Source organism: Pelodiscus sinensis, chromosome 7 (assembly GCF_049634645.1).
Source record: "Pelodiscus sinensis isolate JC-2024 chromosome 7, ASM4963464v1, whole genome shotgun sequence".
In the NCBI taxonomy this organism is placed as follows: Eukaryota; Metazoa; Chordata; order Testudines; family Trionychidae; genus Pelodiscus; species Pelodiscus sinensis.
This window is the reverse complement of record NC_134717.1, coordinates 56,707,798-56,730,463: the sequence shown is the minus strand read 5'-3', so window position 1 is coordinate 56,730,463 and position 22,666 is coordinate 56,707,798. Positions and strand designations below refer to the sequence as shown.

Genomic DNA, 22,666 nt, shown 5'->3' with positions numbered 1-22,666 from the left:
CAACAATACACCAGGTCCAAATGATCACCACACCTATCTTCCTAAGTCTGTTAATAGATTTCTTGGAGCAGCTTTATATGTAACAACCAGACACTGAAACACCATATAAGATTCTCCAAGGAAAAAATTCAGAGAAAACACACACACACACACACACACACACACACACACACACACACACACACACACACACACACACACTTTACCATAGAATTAGATCACACCATGGACCAGGCCATCCAGATTTCCTGAGAGAACCTGCTTCAACTCTGACGACGCACCCCTAGTTGTCACTTAGCACCACACTCTGGAACCCATTGGGGGTATCAAACTACAAGCTACACTCAATGAAGACCCTATCCTGAAAGAAATCTTTCTTGAACCCCTACTTCTGATCTTCAAACAACACCTCTCCCCAACCTCATCAGAAGCAAGCTACCCACAGACCAGGACACACCTACTCAAAACTGTACTAGAGTACGTCTCGACTACATGCCTCTGTCGCCAGAGGCATGTAGATTAGGCTACCAGGCATAGGAAAATGAAGTGGCGATTTAAATAATCCTCATCCCAGGAGGCATACCTGGGTGGTCGACAAATGCCTTTGATGTCTACACCCGCGTATCCAGACTACCGCGCTGAGCCGACAAACAGCTGATCAGCTGTTTGTCGGCTCAGCGCGGCAGCCATGTAAATTTAAATGAAGCGGCGATTATTTAAATCACCGCTTCATTTTCCTATGCCTGATAGCCTAATCTATATGCCTCTGGCGACAGAGGCATGTAGTCTAGACGTACCCCTAGATCCTTCTGGAATAACAGATGCAAAATCTGCAGATGTAGCTCCACTGCAACGATGATCAACACATCTTTCAAGACATAGGGCCTTACACGTTCCTACCATAACATGTGGTCCTCACCCGGCCCACTCACTACATGTCTATCTCTAAAATCTTGAATGAGCTAACATAGTAAAATAAGATACAGAAACACCCTATATCACCTGTGGGCGAACACTTTTCACAAAACGTTCACTCTAGGTCTGACCTCTCAGGTCCTCATCCTCAAAGGAAACCTGCCCAACACTTTCAAAGAGAAAGTGGGAGTTCAAATTCATAACTCTGCCAGATCATTCATTACCTCCAGATCAGCGGCACAGCCATGGGTACATGCATGGCCCCATAGTATGCTAATATCTTAATGGCTGACCTAGAACAACATTTCCTCAACTCCCGTCCCCTTTTGCCCCTTCTCTACTTACGCTACATCGATGACATCTTTATGATCTGGACGCATGGCCAAGAAACACTGGAGACATTCCACAGAGATTTCAACAACCTATACCCCACCATTAACCTCAGCCTGGACCATTCCACACGAGAGATCCATTTCCTGGACACCACAGTACAACAATGGAAAATTAGACACCACCCTCTACAGAAAACCCACTGACTCATACAGTTACCTACATGCTTCCACAGCTCCCATCCAGCACACACCATAAGATCCATCATCTATAGCCAAGTCCTTCGATACAACCGCATCTGCTCTAATCCCACTGACAGAGACCAGAAACTTCAGGATCTCTACCAAGCATTTATAAATCTCAACTACCCACCCGGAGAAATAAAAAAGCAAATTGAAAGAGCCAAACAAATACCTAGAAACCATCTACTACAAGACAGACCCAAGAAAACCAACAATAGAACAACACTTATCACCTACAGCTCCCAACTTAAACCTGTCCAACCCATTATCAATAAATTACAGCCTATAGTGGAACAGGATACTAAACTCCAAGAAGCTCTGGGAGACAGACCCATAGTCTCCTATAGACAACCACCTAACCTCAAGATGATTCTTACCAATAACCACAGGACATACCACACTAATACCAACCCTGGTACTTTTCCTTGCAACAAACCCCGTTGCCAGCTTTGTCCACATATTCACTCTGCTGACACCATTATTGGGCCTAACCAAGTGAGTTATAAGATCAAGAATACATATTCCTGCGCATCCAGAAATATAATCTATGCTATCATGTGCCGAAAGTGTCCGTCTGCTATGTACATTGGACAAACGTCTCAGACACTTCGCCAAAGAATCAATGCCCACAAAACAGACATTAGACAGGATCACAAAGAAAAAACAGTTTCTTGCCATTTCAACCAGAAAGGACACTGTCTCAATGACCTAATCACATGCATCCTACTTCAGAAGACTTTCAAATCTGCCCTTGAAAGGGAATCCTCTGAACTGGTATTCATGCTAAAATTCAACACTCTCCGCGGGGGGCTGAACAAAGACCCCAACTACCTTACCCATTACAAAGATAGCTTCCCCTATTATCACCTCTAATACCATTAACTCACAGGCATTTACCTTCCTCCCCCCCCCCCCCCCGCCATTTGTCCTTTTCATATGTGTTCATTTTTTTAATTGTATCCTTTGGTATATATGGTTGTGACTATTTTCTTCCACTATTTGATCTGAGGAAGTGGGTCTGGCCCACGAAAGCTCATCATCTAATAAACCATCTTGTTAGTCTTTAAAGTGCTACATAGTCCTGTGTTTTGTTTCAGCTACACCAGACTAACACGGCTACATTTCTATCATAACTCTGCCAGACACTAAAATTTGTAGTTTTAATAGACACTGGATTTATGGCTTATTACAACAATCTAAGCCATTCTGCCCTGCTGTTTCTGTCCTAGTTCTACAGAGGTGGTAACAGTCCATTATCTTCAATGGTCCTGTAGAATATACGCTAACCAGATATGCCAAACTATCAGTTCCATCTTATATGTAGTTATGACACTGTTTTCCAGACCAGAAGAACTCTGTGTAGCTTGAACGCTTATCTCACTAACCAACAGAACTTGGTACAATTAAACAAAAATAGATATAGGTTGTACCTCTCTAAACCAGGATTCCTCTGGTCCAGCAGGACCATGGGTGTTGCTGAACCACAGAGTCCAGACGCAGGGAGGTCTGGCAGCAAGGCTGGCAGCCATGGGGGAGCTCTGGCCACGAGGAGCCCCAGTTAGGCAGCGGGGCTGCAGCAGCAGCGGTGACAGGAAGCCAATGATAGAGGACCTCCCCTGGTCTGCCAAATCCTCTCGTTCGGGACCGGTCAGGTGCCAAGGGTGCCAGACGAGGGAGGTCCAGCTTAGATTAGCTCACCACCTTGTCTCGCTAGCAACACCAAAAATAATTAAGTTCCACGTCTGCCTACCTTTTCCTGCGGTGTTGATGCAAGAAGAACAAACTGCTCCTCTGGTGTAGTAACCTTCAAACCATTCCTATGTAGAAACAAGAATAAAACCAATCAAGGACAGGCCATTCACTAGCAGCTGAAGATTTCAGCTTAGAAAAATAAATTAGACTTCTTACCAAAGGTCAATAAAAAAAAAAAAAAAAGTGAGTGTTACCGTGAGTGGCACTTTGCTTTAACTGATGGTTTAAAATAAAACAATAACAGCATAAGCCTCAGAAATGACTCCTCATCATCCCCACTGTTCATGAACTATGGAATTTACAGATACAAAACAGGAATAGAATGGAATCGTGTGGAATCTCCATCACTGGAGATATTTAAGAGCCGGTTAGACAGACACCTGTCAGGGATGATCTAGGCCAGGCATGTCAAACTGACATTTGGAGGGCTGCATGCAGCCCGATCAAAATTTTTTGCGGCCCCCAGAACATTTTTTATAAAAGAATGAAATGCGGCCTGCTGGCCACTCGGAGCACATGGCCAAGTGCCTGCTCACAGACAGCCGGGCCGCTCTGCCCCACAGCAACTGGTCACAGATGGCCTGGCTGCTCTGCGCATGCGCTCACGGCCAGCTGGTGCTCTGCGCTAGGCGCTCCAGCAGGTGCTCACAGCTGGCTGCTGTGCTCACGCCACCCCAGTGCCTCAGGCAGCAACGTTGACTCTGGGACCTAGGTATTAGGTTGGGAAGGGAGCTGGGGGAGCCTAGCTCTGGGGGAAAGGAGAGGCATTAGGTTGGGGGAGGGGGCTGGGAGTGCCTGGCTCTGGGGGAATGGAGAGGAATTGGGTTCGAACGAGGGTACTGGAGTGCCTGGCTCTGGGGGAGAGGAAGGGGTTGTTTTGTTAATATTTTGTTTTTTATTTATTTATTCCCAAATAAAAATCACAAAATGTATATTAATTTTATACCAATAAATGTGTCAATTTTTTGCAATTCCATGAATAATTATATCTTTATGCAAAATCTCAAACTTACAAAGTATCTGAAATTTTCACAGAAGCCTGTTCTATCTGATTAACCATGGTCTATACTTGTTTTTATTTCAACAAGTTACGTATCATATACAAAATTTAAAAGTATGTTAAATTTATATTTAAATTTAAAAATATGTAAAATTAAATTTTAAAAATATTTAATATGAACAAATACTTTTACACAAATTATTGTAATATTATAAAATATACCTAAAACATAATCTATAATAATAAATAGCTATGACTTTCCGACAAAGTACATTTTCTTTTGTGGCCCTAAGGTGCCAGCTGTCGGGTATTGGTGCCTTCTGCTTGGCACCTAAAATGCACTTTTTTTTTGGCTCGACAAACCATCTGGGAAAGCTACATGGCCCTGAAAGCTATCAGTTTTTGTTTGTGCTGCCCTCAGTAGGTTTAGAGTTTGATATGCCTAATCTAGGCAGTGCTTGGTCCTGCCATGAGGGTAGGGGACTGGACTCAATGACCCCTCGAGGTCCCTTACAATTCTTTGATTCTATTTTAACCAAGCACAGTGAAATGCACAAAAATAATAAATAATAATAATTTGGATTGAGTTAGAATATATGAACAAAGGACACAATCAATACTGTGCCTGGCTTACAAGACTTAATCCAAATAGTTAAAATATTATTATTATTAGTGCATATAACTATTTCAGCAATAAAAAAAAATAAGAACGAACTCTGATTTTGGATGAATACTCACATATTATCAGCTTCTTCTGAAATAGCTTCCACCCACAGAGTAGAAAGGGAGAAAATATGGTGTGTTGAGAACTGTAGCAGGGAAAAAAGGGGAAACAGAAAATTAAAATTGCTCATACATCCATTTGTCCCACCACAAATTCCTTATGATGCATCTTCCTCAGCAGTTGTGTCTCCCCATAAATTGGCATGGGCATGAGACTGGTGCCCTGAAAGCTAGTAGTTCCTAGATGTTCCAGCTGCAAACTAGGATACCTGTGAAGCCATAACATGACTTTAACCCTCTTTGGAAACAGGCAACACTTCTCGGTGTTCCAACTAGGGACGTCAATGTGTAGTTGACTATATGATTAACCGATAAGCTTAGGCATTTCCCCCCCTTGCTGCCTCTACTGGGGGTGGGGGGAAGGAGGAGCTAGGGGAGGAAGCAGCCTCTGTCCACAACAGGGCCAAGTGCCTCACAGAGGCTGCTCCGCATCCCATGGAACAGCGTCTGTCCGCAGTGAGCCTGGGACTGCAGGAGGAGAGGCTGCTTCATAGCAGCAGAACCCGTCCGTGGGATCTGTCCATGGGGAGCTCAGACCCCACCTCCACAGACAAGGGCTGCTGCCACTCCATCAGAGGCAGGCAGTTGGTCGGTATGGGGAACTGGGTTTTAAACAGGCTTCCCTGGCAGACCAGTTCCCCCTTCCAACCCATGCTGCTGCTTCAGATACTGATGAAGCAGCATGGAGTGGCTGGGTACTCCCCTGGAGTGGGGCTGGGAGCTTGCTGGCCACTGGCCCTGCCCCCGGGGACTATTGAATAGTCATCTAACTGCTAAGATTTCATGGGGTTACACGACTATCACCTGATATCTAACATCCCTAGTTCCAACACCTGTGAGAGATAATATAAAAAACCTAGATTACGAACGACAGATGCCCTCTATGGAAAAACTGCAACACGCTTTCTACTAGCTGGGGTGAAAATACTGCAAATTCTGAGAGCTCTGGGAATTGGCTCACCTGAGCATGGACCAAAGCATCATTGAACAGGATGAACCAGTTCACGGAGAATCTCCCAGCATGCTGTAGGGACAGCCCCCGGTTACTGCTTTCACAGATTAGACGACGTTCTGGTCTCCTTAAGGAATCCTACAGTTTAGATTAAAAATAAATAAATAAAAGCACTTGATAGCGTCTGAAGTTCAGTGTTGTTTGTGTTACGGTGGCTACTTTTTAGTCATGGGGATTTTTTGTAAAGTCATGGACAGGTTACGGGTGTGACACACTGCACCTTGGAGAGACAGCCCTGTAACCCTCATATTCCTCATTTTTGTATCATTGTGATCTTGCATAGGTTACAAAGCCTGTTTTATATTAGGGGAAGGTTAGGATCTGCTAAAATCATTTCTCTATCAGTATATGAATATCATCAATAAACATTTTGTATGGTTGTCACTAAAACAAGCTGTCAAGTTGGGGAACCAACTAGATATTGGCTGCCCAGAGACAACAGCAAGGAGAGGAATCAACACCCACACAGGTGCCAATGGCCATTGTCCAGCTACAATACAATCACTCACCTGGAGAATTGCTCTACTTTGACTGGAAACTAAGCAATGCCCCCAGACACATCTGGGCTTGTGCTCCCCAAGCACATGGACTGAGGTATAAAAACCAAACACAGGGGCCCACACTTTGCCCTTCTCCTGCCCCACCATGCTGCAAACAACAGGACACTCTGAGGACTGGCCCAGATGTCAACGGTAAAATGAGTGTACTACTGACTGCATTATCCAGTGGGGGCGAGGAAAACTTTATCTAACGGTTGCCTAGTCTACTAGAGCTGACTGCGTTTATATTTTAATGCTGTTTTAGTAAGCACTCTGACTTTTTGCCTAATACTTATAGTCACTTAAATTCTTAGACTGTTTATCTTTACCAGCGAGTTTGTGAGTGTGGCATATCTGCTCAGATTTTACAAGGGCTGTGTATATGCACTTTCCATTGATGAGATGGTAAACCAATTAATAAATTAGACAGTATATTCTTGAGGTACAGTACAGGGAGCTGTGGGGGGGGGGGGAGAAGAGAGATCGGGCTGGTGCCTTACTCTGAGACTGGGGTCGGCAACCTACAGCACAAATGCCGTAAGTGGCACGCAAGCCGATTTTCAGTGGCATACAGAGTCCCAGCAAGGAGGCCATGCAGCCACAAAGCTTGGAGCACCAGCTCTGGCTTCTGGGCACACGGGAAGGGTGGTGAAGAAAGCCCCGACTCACGTATGCCCCTGGTGTCCCTGAAAGCCACCCCAGGTCCCCACCTGCCTCTACTGGGCGGAGCAGGGACCCCCCCCCAGAGCCAGGTCAGCCCCCACAAGATTGAGGCCCTGCCCCTGAATGTTTGCTGCTGCTGCTCCACCCAGCCGCACTGATATGCAGGGGAGCTGGGGGAGAAGGAAGCAATGGGCTGGGAGCCCGTGGGGGAGTCCACTCCCAGTGCCCCCAAGAGCTGCCCCAGCTCCCCAACCGTTTCCACTGGGTGGCACAGGGACCCCACACAGAGCTGGGACCCCCTCCCGCCTCTGTGGGAGGAGTAGGGACCAGGGGTGGGGAAAACAGGAGCTAGGGTGAGGAGGCAATAGGGGAATTGGGAACTGGGATTTGATGGGGACAGGGTCAAGAGCGTTGGAGGGATTCTGAAGTAGTTTTTTTGCCTCTCACTTGTGTAGTCTCCAAATGATAGTTCCCCACCCCTGCCATAAATGAAGAAAACATTGAAGCCTTGTGCGTTGGACATAAGGTAATATTTTACTTCATTTAAAATGAAGTTTGACAAACTAACATGAGAAAGTTAAAACGCTGAATCTGTTTCGTAATTTAAATTACACCGTTCTCTTGAGCTGAGGCACTAGCAAAATGGCTCAGCTGTAATTATGTAATTAACTTCCTTGCCCCGTGCCCAAGCCACCGACCCCAACCTGTGCAGGCGATCTACCATTGCGCTCCCCCCCGCCCAAGACTGGAGCCAGCGCCAGCTGGGGGAGGAGTGTTAAGGCTCCGTGACGCAGTTGGCTTCTGGGGAAGTGCACATTGCTCCTCCCTATTCCCACAGGAAATGCCAGAGTGAAACCCAGGGCAGGAGAGCAAGCAGGGCGTGCGGTGGAGAGAGCCCCTCCCACCCTTCCAGGAGAGCAGCACAGCCCAGAGCAGGAGCATTAAATCCTGGCCCTGCCCCTTTGAAAAGGCTGCCGACCCCTGATCTGAGAGACTGCTGAGTGGCTCTGAGAGCACACATGCACTTTCACTATATACCCCCGACTAAAACGTCGAGGAAGGGCAGGTGGTAGGGGAACTTGCGAGGCCTGGGGGGGGGGCTAGAGAATTTGGCAAGGCAAGGCCTGGGGGGGGGGGGGGGGGGGCTAGAGAATTTGGCAAGGCAGGAGCAGGCTCCATACATGGCTCCTGGAAAGTGGCAACATCCAGCTCCGAGCACCACATGCCGCCCCTACTCTGTCCCAAGCCCCAGTTCTGCAGCTCCCATTGGCTGGGAACCCTGGCCAACGGATGCGGTGGGGGTGGTGCTTGTGGGTAGAGGCAGCACATGGAGTGAGGAGCTGAGGGAGGGGAATTCCTGTGGCCCTTGAGCATCCATACCCAACACCCACTGCTGGGAGCCAGGGAGGCATGAAAGTGCCCCAACAGCAGCCAGTGTGCCTGGCCAGAGGGCTGCCCGAGCTGCTCAGAAAGCTGCCAAACCAGGCACACTGGCAGATACATCACAATCATAAAGCAGGGGAGTGGAATGTTACAACTTCAGAGCCAGGTGCATATAAACATGAAGGCGGGTGCGAGTGGTAATAGCAATTTAGCGGTCATCATACCGTCATCTTCCCAGGAAAGGTTTTCCAGAAGCTCAGTGTGTATTCTGCTTCCTTCCTTTTCCTGCTGAGATGAACAGCAAGAGTCTCATAGCAAGAGCTGGAATCTTGTAGCTTCTGATATTCTGGAGAAGTCTAATGGGGAACACACAAAAACATGTGGTTCTGTGAGATGCACCATTTCAAAGGACACGTACCAGCCACAATGGGTTTGTAGTTGTGAGTCCCCAAATCCAGGGGCGGGCTCCTTGCTGCTGAGTGGCTCTGTCCTTTAATAGCAGAGTTGTGGAGGGCTACCTCTGCTGCTAGTGACACGATCCCTGCAGGTGGCAGAGCAGATACCCTCAAGCCAAGGCCACAAGTAGGACAAAAGCCCCCCCGGCAATGGGGAAAGCTATCCCACTGCTAAACTCTGCCAAGAGACAGAGCCTTTCAGAAACAGGAGGGCCTCCCGCACATCCTGGGGCTCATACTTCTCCCTGCTATCATGGGCATGAGGGAACAAGGCCATGATAGTGGGGTTGCAGAGGGCTCTCTGCATGGTAAGACAGCCAGTGTCCCCTAATCCATGCAGGCACAAGGGGGGGAGGGGCACACAGCACTCCTGCAGACTGTTACCAGTCAATATATTTTTTCATCCATTTCAGGATGTCAGCTGAAATCAATTTGTACAGACAGTGATTCAAATTGATTTCTGTCATGCCTACTTATAAACCAGGCCAGCATTCCCTCCCAAAAGCCTCCTACTAATTAAGTTTCATATGTGACAAGACAGCTTACCACTTCAAAACACGTAGCAAGCTTCAGCAAAAGTCTAGCATAGTTATAAAGTTGTCTGACTGGCAAGAAAAACAGGGTATTTAACACTTCCACCAACTGTATGTTTTCCTCCTTTGTCTCTGATAGATCTTGTAACAGCTCTTGGGTTTTACCTAAAAAATCCCTAAAGATGGAAAAAAATGAAATACAATAAAACTTTAGGAATGCTATGTAGTACTTTTACAGAGTGCCTCCTTTTGGGGTTATAGCAAACCAGCAGAGATTAAAGAGATTAGGATGTACAGCACACAATAGGATCTGTCCCCATTATGGTTTAGTTATGACATAGTAACAGGGCTGTGTGTTAATGTCAGTACTGGCCTTGTTTGTTGATAGCTGTTAATTTAGGACACTGCATGGTGAGCAGATTTGCTCAAGGAAGAGCTAGTTTCCTCCTTGGAAAATATCTAGTTGCCTGCCTTTTTTCATTAGGTCTCCAATTAGCCAGGTGAAAATATATCCAGAGAATGGGTTTCCATGTCCCCTCTTAAGACTAATTCATCTTTAACACTGAAAAAAGTGATTTGCATAATGCAGTGCAGTGAGAAAGTCCCTATCTTTGCTCTAATATAACTCCATAAACATATCTGGGTATTCTACTCCCTACCACTACTGGTCAATCAAGTTTAACAGCCTTCTCCCCCCAGCTAGAAAAATCATATCCTACCTCAAAGACACAGAGAATCTATTCAATCCTCAATATGATTTTCTACATAGAGGATTAATTTAGTTCAGGCAAGAGGATGGAAATAGTTATGAGAATGCTATATTTTGGAGCCAGAACAGGATACAAGAGGGATGGGTGGGGGTGTGTGTGTACGTACACGCACACTGGTTTTCAGAGAAGCTATTTGAACAGGGGAGTTTGTGATGATCAAGTAAGCGGAGATGACAAGCAACAGAGAACAAAGAACAAGCTTAGAGACTTGCACAGCAGGACACCGAAGAGTTCTACATGATTAGCAAGACGCTACCTCACAAATATCAAATGAATATACCTTGCCTAGTTCTGCTCATGAGATTTTGGAGTCTTCTTGTTCAATAAGCATAGTGTAAAAAATAAAAAAAATAAAAAGCCTTCTTTGGAGACAAGACTGCTTTCCTTGATCACAATACTAAAATCTGAATAGCTTGCATTTTTAAAGTGCTTTGAGATCCTCACAGGGAATGCGTTGTAGCAGTATCAAGAAATAAGAGAGACCTCATGCACACATCTTGCCTATTATCTCAGATAAAATACCCAAGAGTCTGCAAACAATTAGGATACCGGGTGAAGATTATCCTTTTTTTAGAAAACATATACACAGTTTGACTACTAAGATGCCCATATTGTGAAATATCTATAAGAGATCCTTGGGCATTAGCCATTGACAGACAGTATCTGGCTAAAAAGCTCTCTCAGAACAAACGATTCATTCTAAAAGACAATCATTACCTGCAAAATAGTAAGAGATGTAGCTGTGTTAGTCTGGTCTTACTGAAACAAAAGACAGGACTATGAAGCACTTTAAAGACTAACAAGATGGTTTATTAGGTGATGAGCTTTCGTGGGCCAGACCCACTTCCTCAGATCATGCCAATTTTCTTCCACAATTTGATCTGAGGAAGTGGGTCTGGCCCACGAAAGCTCATCACCTAATAAATCATCTTGTTAGTCTTTAAAGTGCTGCATAGTCCTGTCTTTTGTTTCAGCATTACCTGCAAATAAACCCTCCTGCTTTTTATTACAAGGAACAGACCAAACTTCTAAAACATTTCCTCTTTGAAGTTTCAGAACCTGAAAGTGTTAGCCATCTAATGAGACTATGATGTCAGTATTAGATGTGTCACCTGTATGTAGTGACAGAAACACTCAATACAAAGAATTCAATATGCAGAGTAATTCCAGCATCTGAAATTATCAGCACTAGTTGTGGATCCATAGTTTGTCCCAGAAATCTGCCTGTAACTGAGTTGCTCCCATATCACAGGAAGAATTGCAACAAAAAATTTCTGCAAATTTTCAGCTCCTTAGATAACAGCTAAAAACTCCCAAATTGCATCAGCTTTTTCAAAGAATGAAGAGAACCAAAAGATGTATTAGATTGTTCATTCTGCATTGATGGAGAGATGAATTGTTATCATTCAACTGATAACCGTTGTATTAAAAAAATTAACACTAAACATCAATGACATCATGCAGAGAAGTTTGGGAGGACCAACAGTATGGAGACTAAAGAACAATTAATATTCCTTCAAGTCAAAAGAAGAGTTCTACTCAACTAACAAGGAAAAGTGTTCTCCTTGACAAGAATAAGAAAAGATTAACAATCACATTCTTAAAGAGTTCCCTGAATAGGCTGTATGGGTTGAACCACCGTGGTCTGACAATATCTGTGGCCTGTCATGATTTTAGTTAGCCAGATGTTCACTTACCATGGATGTAGCCAAGTTTCCAGTGGTCCCATAAACTTTGTTTACAGCCACCAGGCCTGGTTCTCAGTGTTCTGTGCTGTTGTTTAGATCTAATTTACCCCTACATGTCTTCTAACATCCCAGTAAGCAGTGCAAGTGTTGGTAATGATGCTAGGCAATATTGACCTCCCATGGTTCAGCAAATTCTTTGGTTCAGCACCAGTCAAATTCCAAGGATGCCAGACTCGAGAAGTTCAACCTGTACTATTAAACTCTGCAAAATTAACTATGAAGATCAGTTAAAAGGAATTATTATTATTTAAACTGATCAGGTCTTGAAGGAAGTTAGCTGCCATAGATTTACAAGCATTGTGATGAAGGTTTAACCTCCTGCTAAGCTCTCATGAACCACCATCTGACAAATCTATTTAAAATAGTGCTAGTGTTTGTTACTCTTTCTTTCTCCTCCGTCAAGAGAAACCAGGCCCAACAACTAAATGCCTTCACTACTATTTATAAAAGAGATAATGTAATCATAGCCAAGATCAGCTCTAGTGAAATTTATCTTCACCTGATGGAAAAGAAATTAAGGTACTCAAGTGTCCCGAGAGATCATATGAGGAAGCCAGAAAAAAAAAATCTGTCCATTAACATGCATATATGTCAATACAAGTGTTTGCTGATTAAGGAAACAAAAACTAGAAAAGATTTACTTACAGTGCAGGCTTTGCAAGAAGCATGAATCCGCCCATCACCAGAAAGTTTGTTACAGATGTGCAATACCTACAACAGATAAGAATAAACAAACCTCATTTTCAAATTAAAAGCCATATTTTGAAATCTCTATGGAGGGGGGCAGTGAATTCTCAGATGGAATGGAAGGACAGGGGGAGAAACCAAGACAATCCTCCCTGCCAGAAGCAGCACTCCCTTCCCATTACCAATAATGTAGGAAACACCAAATATATAAAACTTAACAGTGCAAACCAGCTCCAGAAACCAACTCACAGGAAAAACACAAACATCTCGAACACACAGGAACAGAGAAGGTGGAGAAATGTCTGTTACTGAATAACTTATGGAATGTACTTATGCATGATGAGGCTTTTTTTAAATATTTTATACAGTTCCCTCCCCATCCCAGCAAAAAAGTCTGTTGGTATTGTCAGTTCACCTTACTAAACAAAATCAAGTGTCATTTATAGTTGCAGACAAGAACACGGAAACCGTCATCTCAGACACGGAGAGGGAAAGAAACTGGTTATTCCAATTACTTTAGTTTTAAAATGTATTAATTGCTTATGTGACTGACACTTATGAAATCCTGTTGGCTGAAGCTCAGCCACAAACAGGTTAGCCTCTCTGGCTGAAAACAGGACCAATTTGGGTCCAACATTTTTGGTAATCCTGTCAAATAGGCCAAAGAGAAAGTTAACTGTGATATGTTGTAATACCTATTGCCTTGGAAATGGACTAATATTGGATTCAATTCAAGCATTTCTTGGGGTTTTATGTGGTGTTGCAAGTCTATGATCTATTTCTGATCTGGAGTCACATTCCCCCTACATAAAATTACAATAATTGAACAGTTAAATTCTTCCATTAACCTACCACAGAATACATCAAGGTTTAGGTTGGCATGGCTACATCTCTCAGAGGTGTGGATTTTTCACATTCCTGAAACACGGAGCTATGCTAGTGTAAGTTTTCAATGTATACCAGCCCTTATAGTGCAAGATTTGCTTACTATTCAATTACCAAGCATTATGCTAGGCAATTGAAGTTTCCTTACACAAGCCTCCCTATATACTCCCCTTGATTACAAAGCAAGTCTGCTCTACAGAACAACCCTCTAGACACTGAATACAAGACAGAATTTAATACTTGCTCTGTATAACTATCCAAGAAAAGACTAGAATGCTTCAGGATGGCCAAGCTCTTTGCCTCCTTTATCCCATGCAGAAAACTACTTAGTGAGGCTCCATGTTGACCAATCAGATAACACAGCTTGCTGAACCTGCTTGCCATATCCTGCAACAGCTGGACTGTGGTTGCAGTGCCCAAGTTATCTGTAACGAATATTTGCAAAAGAACATGCATATTAATAATGGGAATTAATCCAGGCACTCAATCTGCTAGTCTAATATTTGATATCAAAGAATGCCATCACCTTGTGGAGGTCTTCAGACCAACTAGGCTCCACAATCCATGCAATTCCTTCCTATACCTACAAACTAACAATTTCATCACGGGAAGTAAAGATGTAACAAATGATTCAAAATTATTTTACCTAACCCTAGAAGGGGTCTGAGGATATGAGATTTGACCTCACTCAATTTGCAATAGAACCTTCTCTCCGTAGAAGCCAACTCGTGCAAACTTGCAATATATCCCATAATGTTTCTGTCCACCAAGACCAAACAGTTGTCCCCACCTGCTGTCATGCTGCTTATGTACCCTAGCTGAAAGAATAAATAAATAAATAAATAAATAAAGATTAGCGTATTAGTACAAAACGAAAAGTTAAGTGATGAGCACAGTTTAAAAAACCTAGTCTAACAGATTAGGATCTTTGCTGGTACTAAATAATTTGATATCCATGAATGTATCCAATATTAGAAAAGTTACCCATTAGTAGGAGGAGGAAGTCAGCTATTTGTTCTCCTTCCTCCTCACTTATCTAAGCTGCCAGCCAACCCATTTTCAAAGCTGTCAGACTCGCAGATTAGGAGGATTGAGCGAGGAACCCACATTTAAACATCCCTCGTCTACCACCAGTCAAGTTTGCAAGTGTCAATGGGGCTAGGAGACAAGAGATGATCTTGAACTCAACCAGCTGTCACTAAAACCAGTATCCAACCAGGAATTCAGACAATTTCAAAACTGCAAAATGTTTCTTGGATTTAGCTTTATGGTCTCTGTCTAAAGTTTCCTTTGATTTAGTTTCTTCATACAGACATGCTACATTCCTTCCCCAAACAAATAAAACCTCTCAACTAATCAGGTTATTTCTCCTTCAGAGAGGAAAGATCATTTCTCTTTTTCAATGTCTGGGAGGCACACTGCTCTATTTTTCCTTGCTTTTTTCAGCTATATCCATCAGCTCCCTTTTTGATGCGAAAGACATGTTAACTGAGAGGACTTGGCCTAGTGCTAATTATGGTGTCTACACTAAACTAGATCAAGGCTGCAATACTACTCTTATGATCTGTTAACTCAAGGTTATAGCAAGCAAGATTCCTCACTAGGTCAGCACGAGCACTGATGATTTAGGGTGGGTCTCCACCAATATTGACTCAGGTTCAGCTGCATATGGCAACAATGTTTCAGGTCTCTACTTTTAATTCCAATTTAGTTACATCTACAAGAGCTTGTTAGAAAAAAAGTGGAGCCATCTTAGGGAAGCAATATTACACCCAAGAGAAGGAACTAGGAATACTCACCTTACTACAGGCTGGCAACAGAGTTGGACTCTGAGAACAGTTGTTTCCAGGTATATTATTTTCCCTAGTCTCCACTCGACCACTGTAATATAATCCAGGCTGGAAGTCTTCTGTGTCCACTAAGAAGAGGGAATAATCTGGTCCTGCTGCTGTGCTCCAGACTCCACTATCATCACACACCTGTAGTTTGGGGGGAAAGTTAGTATCCAACACCTATTAAAGACAGGAGCCTCCACTTCACACAATCTTTTTCTATTCAAAAGAAAGTCCTGGACTGACACTTCATTTAGACAGATATTAGTCTCCTTAAAGTAAAATTTCCATGGCAGATTTTCAACAAGACAGGTCTCAGTCCTAGTACCCAATGGCTGAGGTTTTGTTTTTTAAATTATAATGCAGATGAATTTTATATACATAGACAAACACTGAAATGGTTCATCTCTATAAAAACACAACAGCACAGGAGACAGCTTTTTATGTGCTGTCTACTACTTGATAGGGACGCTGCAGAAATGGTTTGGTTAAACTTAAATGGATCATTTGGAAACACACATATGATCAAAGAATTTTCTTTTAAAGCCAATCAAAAACACTCATTTGTGTAAGGCATGACTACCATCTCCAGAAATATATACACAAGTGACAAAAATGATAATTAGTCATTAGGATAAAAATGAATCAATAGTTTTAACAAAGATTATGGCTTGAGGATTTCTGGAACTTTGAAGGATAAAATATCTTCGATTTGGGCAAAGGAGATAATAAATTTTTGTAAACTATATTTTAAAAAATATCTAAGACTAAATATGTTTGACATTTGTTTCAAAACAAATAAGAGTTTAAAAATCAGAACACTGGATTATTAAGTGTGAGAAAGAAGAAACAACTGGTAACAGAAATGAAGCTTATTTGAAAGTTAACTTTTCTTTTTGGATGTCCCATACTACAATTCTTTTTCAAACAATTCAGTAGTGACTAACCTCCTTATTTAAAAAAATAGCTATAGCCTCTTTAAATAACACTGGTGCAGTGTTCTCATGGCATTATCAGAGGGTCCAGGTAACAACGAAAACCAAATGATTTTGCTAATGTCGAACACTGCCAAAAACTTTTTGTGGGGTATTCTAATGAGAGAGAAGGTCAGACATCAGTTTTTAAAAGTTCCTTAAGACTCACTGCTCTGAGAGAAGCCTTTATTATAAAACAGACATGGAATCCATAAAGATGAAGAGAGTACCTTTGCAAGACGAGGGACAGTAGTTGGGGAATTTAAGTGACCAAGCTGGCCAAAGGTATTACTGCCCCACGAATATACCTGTGTAAAAACATGAGGGGAAAATAGTTTGCATGCATAGAGTACACAGTAATAAATCCACAGTGACAGACAGCATATATAAACACTACACTTATGCACATTTGTAGAATATCATTATAGAATAAACACTGTAAACAAAAATCCCTACAATTGAAGGGGCAACTGAAGAAAAATGTGGGGAGATGAAGGTTCTCCAAAGGAAGTACTTTTCTTACCTCCTCGCTCTTTCTACTTACATTTCCTCATCTGTGCGTGTGTGCATGTGGGTAGAGGGTTGGGTGGTAAACCGCACTCAAACTACTACATTCTTGGAAGCTGAGCAGCAAGGATACATACTCATACAAAATACAAAGTTAATGCAAAACCGTAACAAAAAATTCATTATGCACACCATGTGAGAACGCAAAGCCTAAAAGCACAAAGCCCAATCCAGAAAAGAGCCAACAGGTCATCAGTGCTATGGCTACATGATACAAATTACCATTATCCTCATACCTGCGATTTGGCAGTGAGTGCCAAGGAATGGTAGCCGCCAGCAGACAGTTGTATCACTTCTTTACTGTCCAGACTTTTTACACACAATGGTTGAAGCCTGTAATACCCCCCCCAACAAAAACAAATTTGGAGTACTCTCAGCATGAAACACTGAATATAAAACATTTTGTATATTTTTGAAACAGAACCAACGTGCACCATACTATCAGATAGAGGCAGCAAAGAGTGGTGGGGGAAGGAGCCAGGGTACTTCACAGGGCAGTGCTGCACAGCTGATCCCGGCTCAGCTTCCCTTTTGAAACACCGCAGTGCCACTTGAAGCCCAAGGTCAGCTGAGGACTCCCCAGCTGATCCCAGGCTCCACGTGGCACTGACATTTCTGTGGAACCCAGGATCAACTGGGGAGTCCCCAGCTGATCCCAGGCTACACGTGGCTTTTCAAAGCGTAAGCGCCCTCATGGAACCCGGGGTCAGCAGGGGACTCAAGAGTCCCCCGCTGACCTCTGGCTTCATGAGGGCGATTACGCTTTGAAATGCACAAGCGTCCCCACTGGGATTCAAAGGAGGAATGTGGAAGTGCCTATCAACTAGTTGATGGAAATTCCATCGACTACTCAACTCGTAAATTAACCGCAATGTAACATCCTTAATAATTACACAATTGTATTTTCCACTGGAGCCAGGATTTTGCCCTTCCAGTCCACTAATTATCCTGCATAAATCACATCAGCGGTAATAGTTAAAACCAAGGTTTCAAAAACAGGAGCCTACGTTAGGGACCCTAAATCTATATTCAGACAGTTGACAGAGACTTTCAAGAATTCTGACAACCCAAAAACTCCAACTCCCCATAGGTAAGATTTTTCTTTTTGTTTTTGCCAGTGATATTTTACCTTGGCAGGACATCACCATGTCCTAACTGTCCATCCTTTCCTTTTCCCCAGCTCCACACCTCAGTTCTTAAAGATGGTAAAAGTGCATCAGCCTCTCCACTATAGGTTGGGGTCAGAGCCACTGTCCTCATTTTTGCCCGTCCTACTTTTCTTAGGAGCCTTGGAGAAACTGGAAACAGACCAGGAGAAACTAGAATCAAGTTTTTTCTTCTTTTTTTTTTTTTTTTTTAAAATAGCCCTGCATTAAAACTGAAACAGACAACATTACTTCATTGCCATTTTAAATTAAACCTGACACACACAGCTAGAGTATTAGCTCTCACCGATAAAAGCATTTCCTTAGGTATCTTAGTTAATATTTAGTAATGTTAGAGAGCAAAAAGGTACAATAGATGAAGGCAACTGTAACAGTATATATGCTAATCAAGATCTAGGTCTTAAACAGGGTTTGTCCATTATTTCCTTTCCATAGCTATACATGCAAAATATGTAATTGCACTGAAGTGCCAATAAGGTATTTTTCCTAGAAAGGAAAAAAAAAAGTTACCCTGCAGAGATCATGCACCTTCAGAGAATCTCTCTCGGCCTGGAAAGAGTGCCACTGAACTCAACCTCACTACTGTGGGGTTGATTAACTGTACTTGATTAACAAAGTGCTCCATAGTGAGAACAATGAACATTAAAAACAAGGAAGGGATAGACTATCTGGGTAAGCAGTGTGAAAATGAGCAAGGAACTTTTCTAAACCATTGGTTCAAAACCAACCAAGCGCTACAGTGACAGAGGGTCACGCCAATGTCTGTCGTATGTGACACAGCGTACATGAAGAGAGTTTGTGGTTATCAGTTCCTTTCCTAATGAACACTCAGCCATATGACCAAAAGCACTACAATGGGTTTGGGGCAATCCTTATTTTAAGGTTAAAGAACAGTCCTTTGTCTCACTGAAATAACATGTATTTCCTGCTAGACTTCTCCCTTCACATTCAAGAACAGGGGTGAGCAAAGGGCCCTCCACAGGCCAGATCCAGCTCACCAAGCCAGTGGATCCAATCCGCAGCTGCCCTGCCATTTCCCCCTTCCCCACGCCCCCCGAAGCCAATCAGAGCCTGGGGGCGGGGGAGCTTGCGAAGTTTCCTCGCCCCCACAAGAGCCGTGGCAGCTAGACACACACAACAGCTGTTTTAAAATAGCCATTTCTATCTCTAGCTGCCGCACGCCTTTGGTGGAGGGGAGGAGGGGGAACTTAGTGCGCTTCCTGCCCCCAGGCCAATTGAGGCCTGGGAGCACGTGAAGTTTCTTGTCCTGTCCTTGACCCTGCCAGGGGCATGCAGCACCTAGAGACACATGCTGGCGTTTTTAAAACAACTGGCACAACTGGCATGTCTTTCTAGCTGCCGTACACTCTTGTGAGGGCAAGGAGATTTCGCACGTTCCCTTTACCACCCCCACCCCCGGGCCCTGATTGGCTTGGGGGCAGGGAAAGTGTGCAAGGTCTTCATCTGCCAGGCACCTAGAGGGAACTGCCAGCTGTTTTAAAACAGCTGGTGTTTCTCTCTAGGGGGCAGGGTGCAGAGGGAGGGGAAAAGACTTCTTGCGCTCCTCCACCTCAGGCCAATGGGGGAAGGGGGCACAAGAAGTCGCCTGGCCCCACCCCTTCCTCCTGAGGCCCCATCCCTTCCGTGGTGGCCCCCTTTTTAAAATTATTGCCCACCCCTGTTCAAGAAAATCTGAAGGACTGTTTCTTATACACATCAGCAGGTGGTTTGAATCAAAGTTCATACTGTCGGTTAACATTATCAAATAAGACACATATCTAGTAATTATCATATTATGGTAACTCTCCCTGGTCTCCTGGTTCCTCCTAGTCACTATCTTACCTTGGGATAACAAGCCCGGCAGAGAAAGTCTTCGGCTGACTCCTTCAGATTCCTCTTCCCGAATATCCACTAGGCTAGAACTCTTCTTTCCTTGCATGGATTCCAATTTGACTTGTTCTTCTCGAGTGTCCTTTGGCCCCTCAGGACCTGAGGAAGGACTACCAGACTGAGATCCTAGTTCGCCTGGAGTTGTGCCATAGAAGTTCATCACTTTCTTCAGAGATAACGCCCCAGCTTCATATGTAGCTGCAACTCTCACACCAACTGCTGATGCGCAAGAGACCACCAAGCTGTTTAAGACAGATGTGCTTACACCGGGAGGGCCAGGGAGACAAGCAGAGAGTTCTTCTTCCTGCGAAGGCTAAAAAACAGAAAGAGAAGTCAATGAAGTCTATTATAATTCACAACTCAGAGTAACTAGTATTAAATAAATCTAGTACTCATACACCCACTGTTGCATCAAGATACTTTTCAGTAGTTTGTTTTTTAAGTCTACCCTTCAGAATAATCCTTTAGGGTATGTCTACACTACTACCCTATTCGAACTAGGGTGGTAATGTAGGCAACCGGAGTTGCAAATGAAGCCCGGGATTTGAATTTCCCGGGCTTCATTTGCATCTTGCCGGGCGGCGCCATTTTTAAATGTCCGCTAATGCGGACTCCGTGCCGCGCGGCTACACGCAGCACGGAGTCCGCGCTAGCGGACATTTAAAAATGGCGCCGCCTGGCAAGATGCAAATGAAGCCCGGGAAATTCAAATCCCGGGCTTCATTTGCAACTCCGGTTGCCTACATTACCACCCTAGTTTGAACTAGGGTGGTAGTGTAGACATACCCTTATAGAGTTGGAACCTGGAACATAAGAATGGATATACTGGATCAGACCAAAGGTCCATCTAGCCCAGTATTTCATCTTCCAACAGTAGCCAATGCCGGGTGCACCAGAATGAACAGAACAGGTAATCTAGACACCCCCTCCCTGCCCATCCTGGCTGGTAAGGCCCATTAATGGGCCTATCCTCCATGAACTTACCCAATTCTTTTTTTGATGGCATATCCTCCACAACATCCCTAACAAGGAGTTCCACAGGATGACCATGGGGGGAACCCTCCCTTTTGTTATAAACCTGCTGCCTCTTACTTTCATTTCGTGACCCCTACCTTTCTGTGTTATGAAAATGAGTACATAACACACTCTTACCATCAGTTACAATTTTATGAACTTCTATCATATTCCCACTTCGTCATGTCTTTTCCAAGCTGGAAAGTCCCAGTCTTATTAATTTCTCTTCGTTTGGCAGCCATTACATACCCCTCATAATTTTTGTTACCCTTTTCTGAAACTTCTCCAGTTCTATACATCTTTGAGATGAGGTGACCACATCTACAGCAGTAGTCAAGATATGCGTTTGCATTTATTTAGGTGCACTATATCTTATCTATCCCTTTCTTAAAAAGTGACCAGAATATTGGGAATCGTTAACTGCTGCTACACACTAAGTGGATATTTTCAGAAACTATCCAAGGTGACTACAAGATCTGTATCTTGAGTGGTAACAGCTAATTTAGACCCCATCATTTTATATGTATAGTTGGGATTAGGTTTTCCAATGTGTCTTAATTTGTATTTATCAATACTGCGCAGTTATCAACATTGAATACAAAACAGTTTTTCTGTTGCATATGCATATTTGTTTGGCAGTGAAGGGTTGTTAACGAGTGGTGGACAGTGGATTTTTTAAAGAAAGGAATGCACATTTCAAAAAATACATAAAATAACTTGGATCTTTGCAAACAAATATAAAAGAGGGGTTAAAGTTTGGGCTTATAACCTTGACTATGTCCCTCTAAGTTCAGTTCTCTGCTTCTAATCAATTACAGTACATCAGCAAACATGCTACCTTTATGAAAAGATAGTTGGGAAAGCTTATCAAAGGGAAACAAATGATTAACTTTGCTCATCCTGACAAGCAGGCGTCTAGTTAATAATTGTTAATAAAGCTTTATACCAATGACAGTATCAAACAGGAATGTATGATAGACACTTCTTCAGGAAAACTTCAGAAATAATGGTTCTAAGATAGATCAGAGGATAGTCATCTAAAGCTTACTGTTAGTCAGCCAAGTAGAACTAGTCACTATACAAAAATTAGTACACAAAAGCCCTTTCAAAAACATAGCCTTCAAGCTACTGACAGATATAAAGAAAAGACAGTAAAGCCGACCCCTCTAGATCCCTAAATACAGGAGTCCACAGATAACTAACGTAAAGTTGATTTACCTTTTAGGGATGCAAGCGACTAGTCAAGTAGTCAACTACCCGATAAGCCTAGACTTTTCAGGAATGAGAGTCAACTACTCATCTATTTGAATCTGTCCTCTCCCCACCCTCACCACTGCCTCTGTATCAGAGGCAGCAAGTGGGGGGGGGGGAGCAGGAACAGGTGGGAGGGCTGGCTTAAAAGCTGGTTCCCCCCAGCAGGGGGCAAGAGACACTTCCATCCCACAGAGCAGTCCCTGTTCACAGCCAGCCTGGACCCTCAGTGGATGGGGCTGCTGGACCTGACAAGCCGGGGCTGAGCAAGCCAG

General features: G+C 43.4%; 1 protein-coding gene across 3 annotated transcripts in view; it reads right to left on the bottom strand.

Moving 5' to 3' along the window:
* The window catches only part of ALS2 (alsin Rho guanine nucleotide exchange factor ALS2), a 65,544-nt gene that overhangs the window by 21,263 nt on the left and 21,615 nt on the right, over positions 1-22,666 (bottom strand). For all 3 annotated transcript variants that reach the window (XM_075933860.1, XM_075933861.1, XM_075933862.1), the window contains 13 exons: positions 20,079-20,439; positions 18,200-18,368; positions 17,307-17,403; positions 16,734-16,811; positions 15,497-15,676; positions 14,344-14,515; positions 13,942-14,122; positions 12,771-12,836; positions 9,621-9,783; positions 8,844-8,975; positions 5,984-6,112; positions 4,978-5,048; positions 3,238-3,304 (listed from right to left, as the gene is read on the bottom strand). In XM_075933860.1, coding sequence (XP_075789975.1) covers positions 3,238-3,304; positions 4,978-5,048; positions 5,984-6,112; positions 8,844-8,975; positions 9,621-9,783; positions 12,771-12,836; positions 13,942-14,122; positions 14,344-14,515; positions 15,497-15,676; positions 16,734-16,811; positions 17,307-17,403; positions 18,200-18,368; positions 20,079-20,439 — 1,866 coding nt within the window. The remainder of the gene's footprint in view (positions 1-3,237; positions 3,305-4,977; positions 5,049-5,983; positions 6,113-8,843; positions 8,976-9,620; positions 9,784-12,770; positions 12,837-13,941; positions 14,123-14,343; positions 14,516-15,496; positions 15,677-16,733; positions 16,812-17,306; positions 17,404-18,199; positions 18,369-20,078; positions 20,440-22,666) is intronic.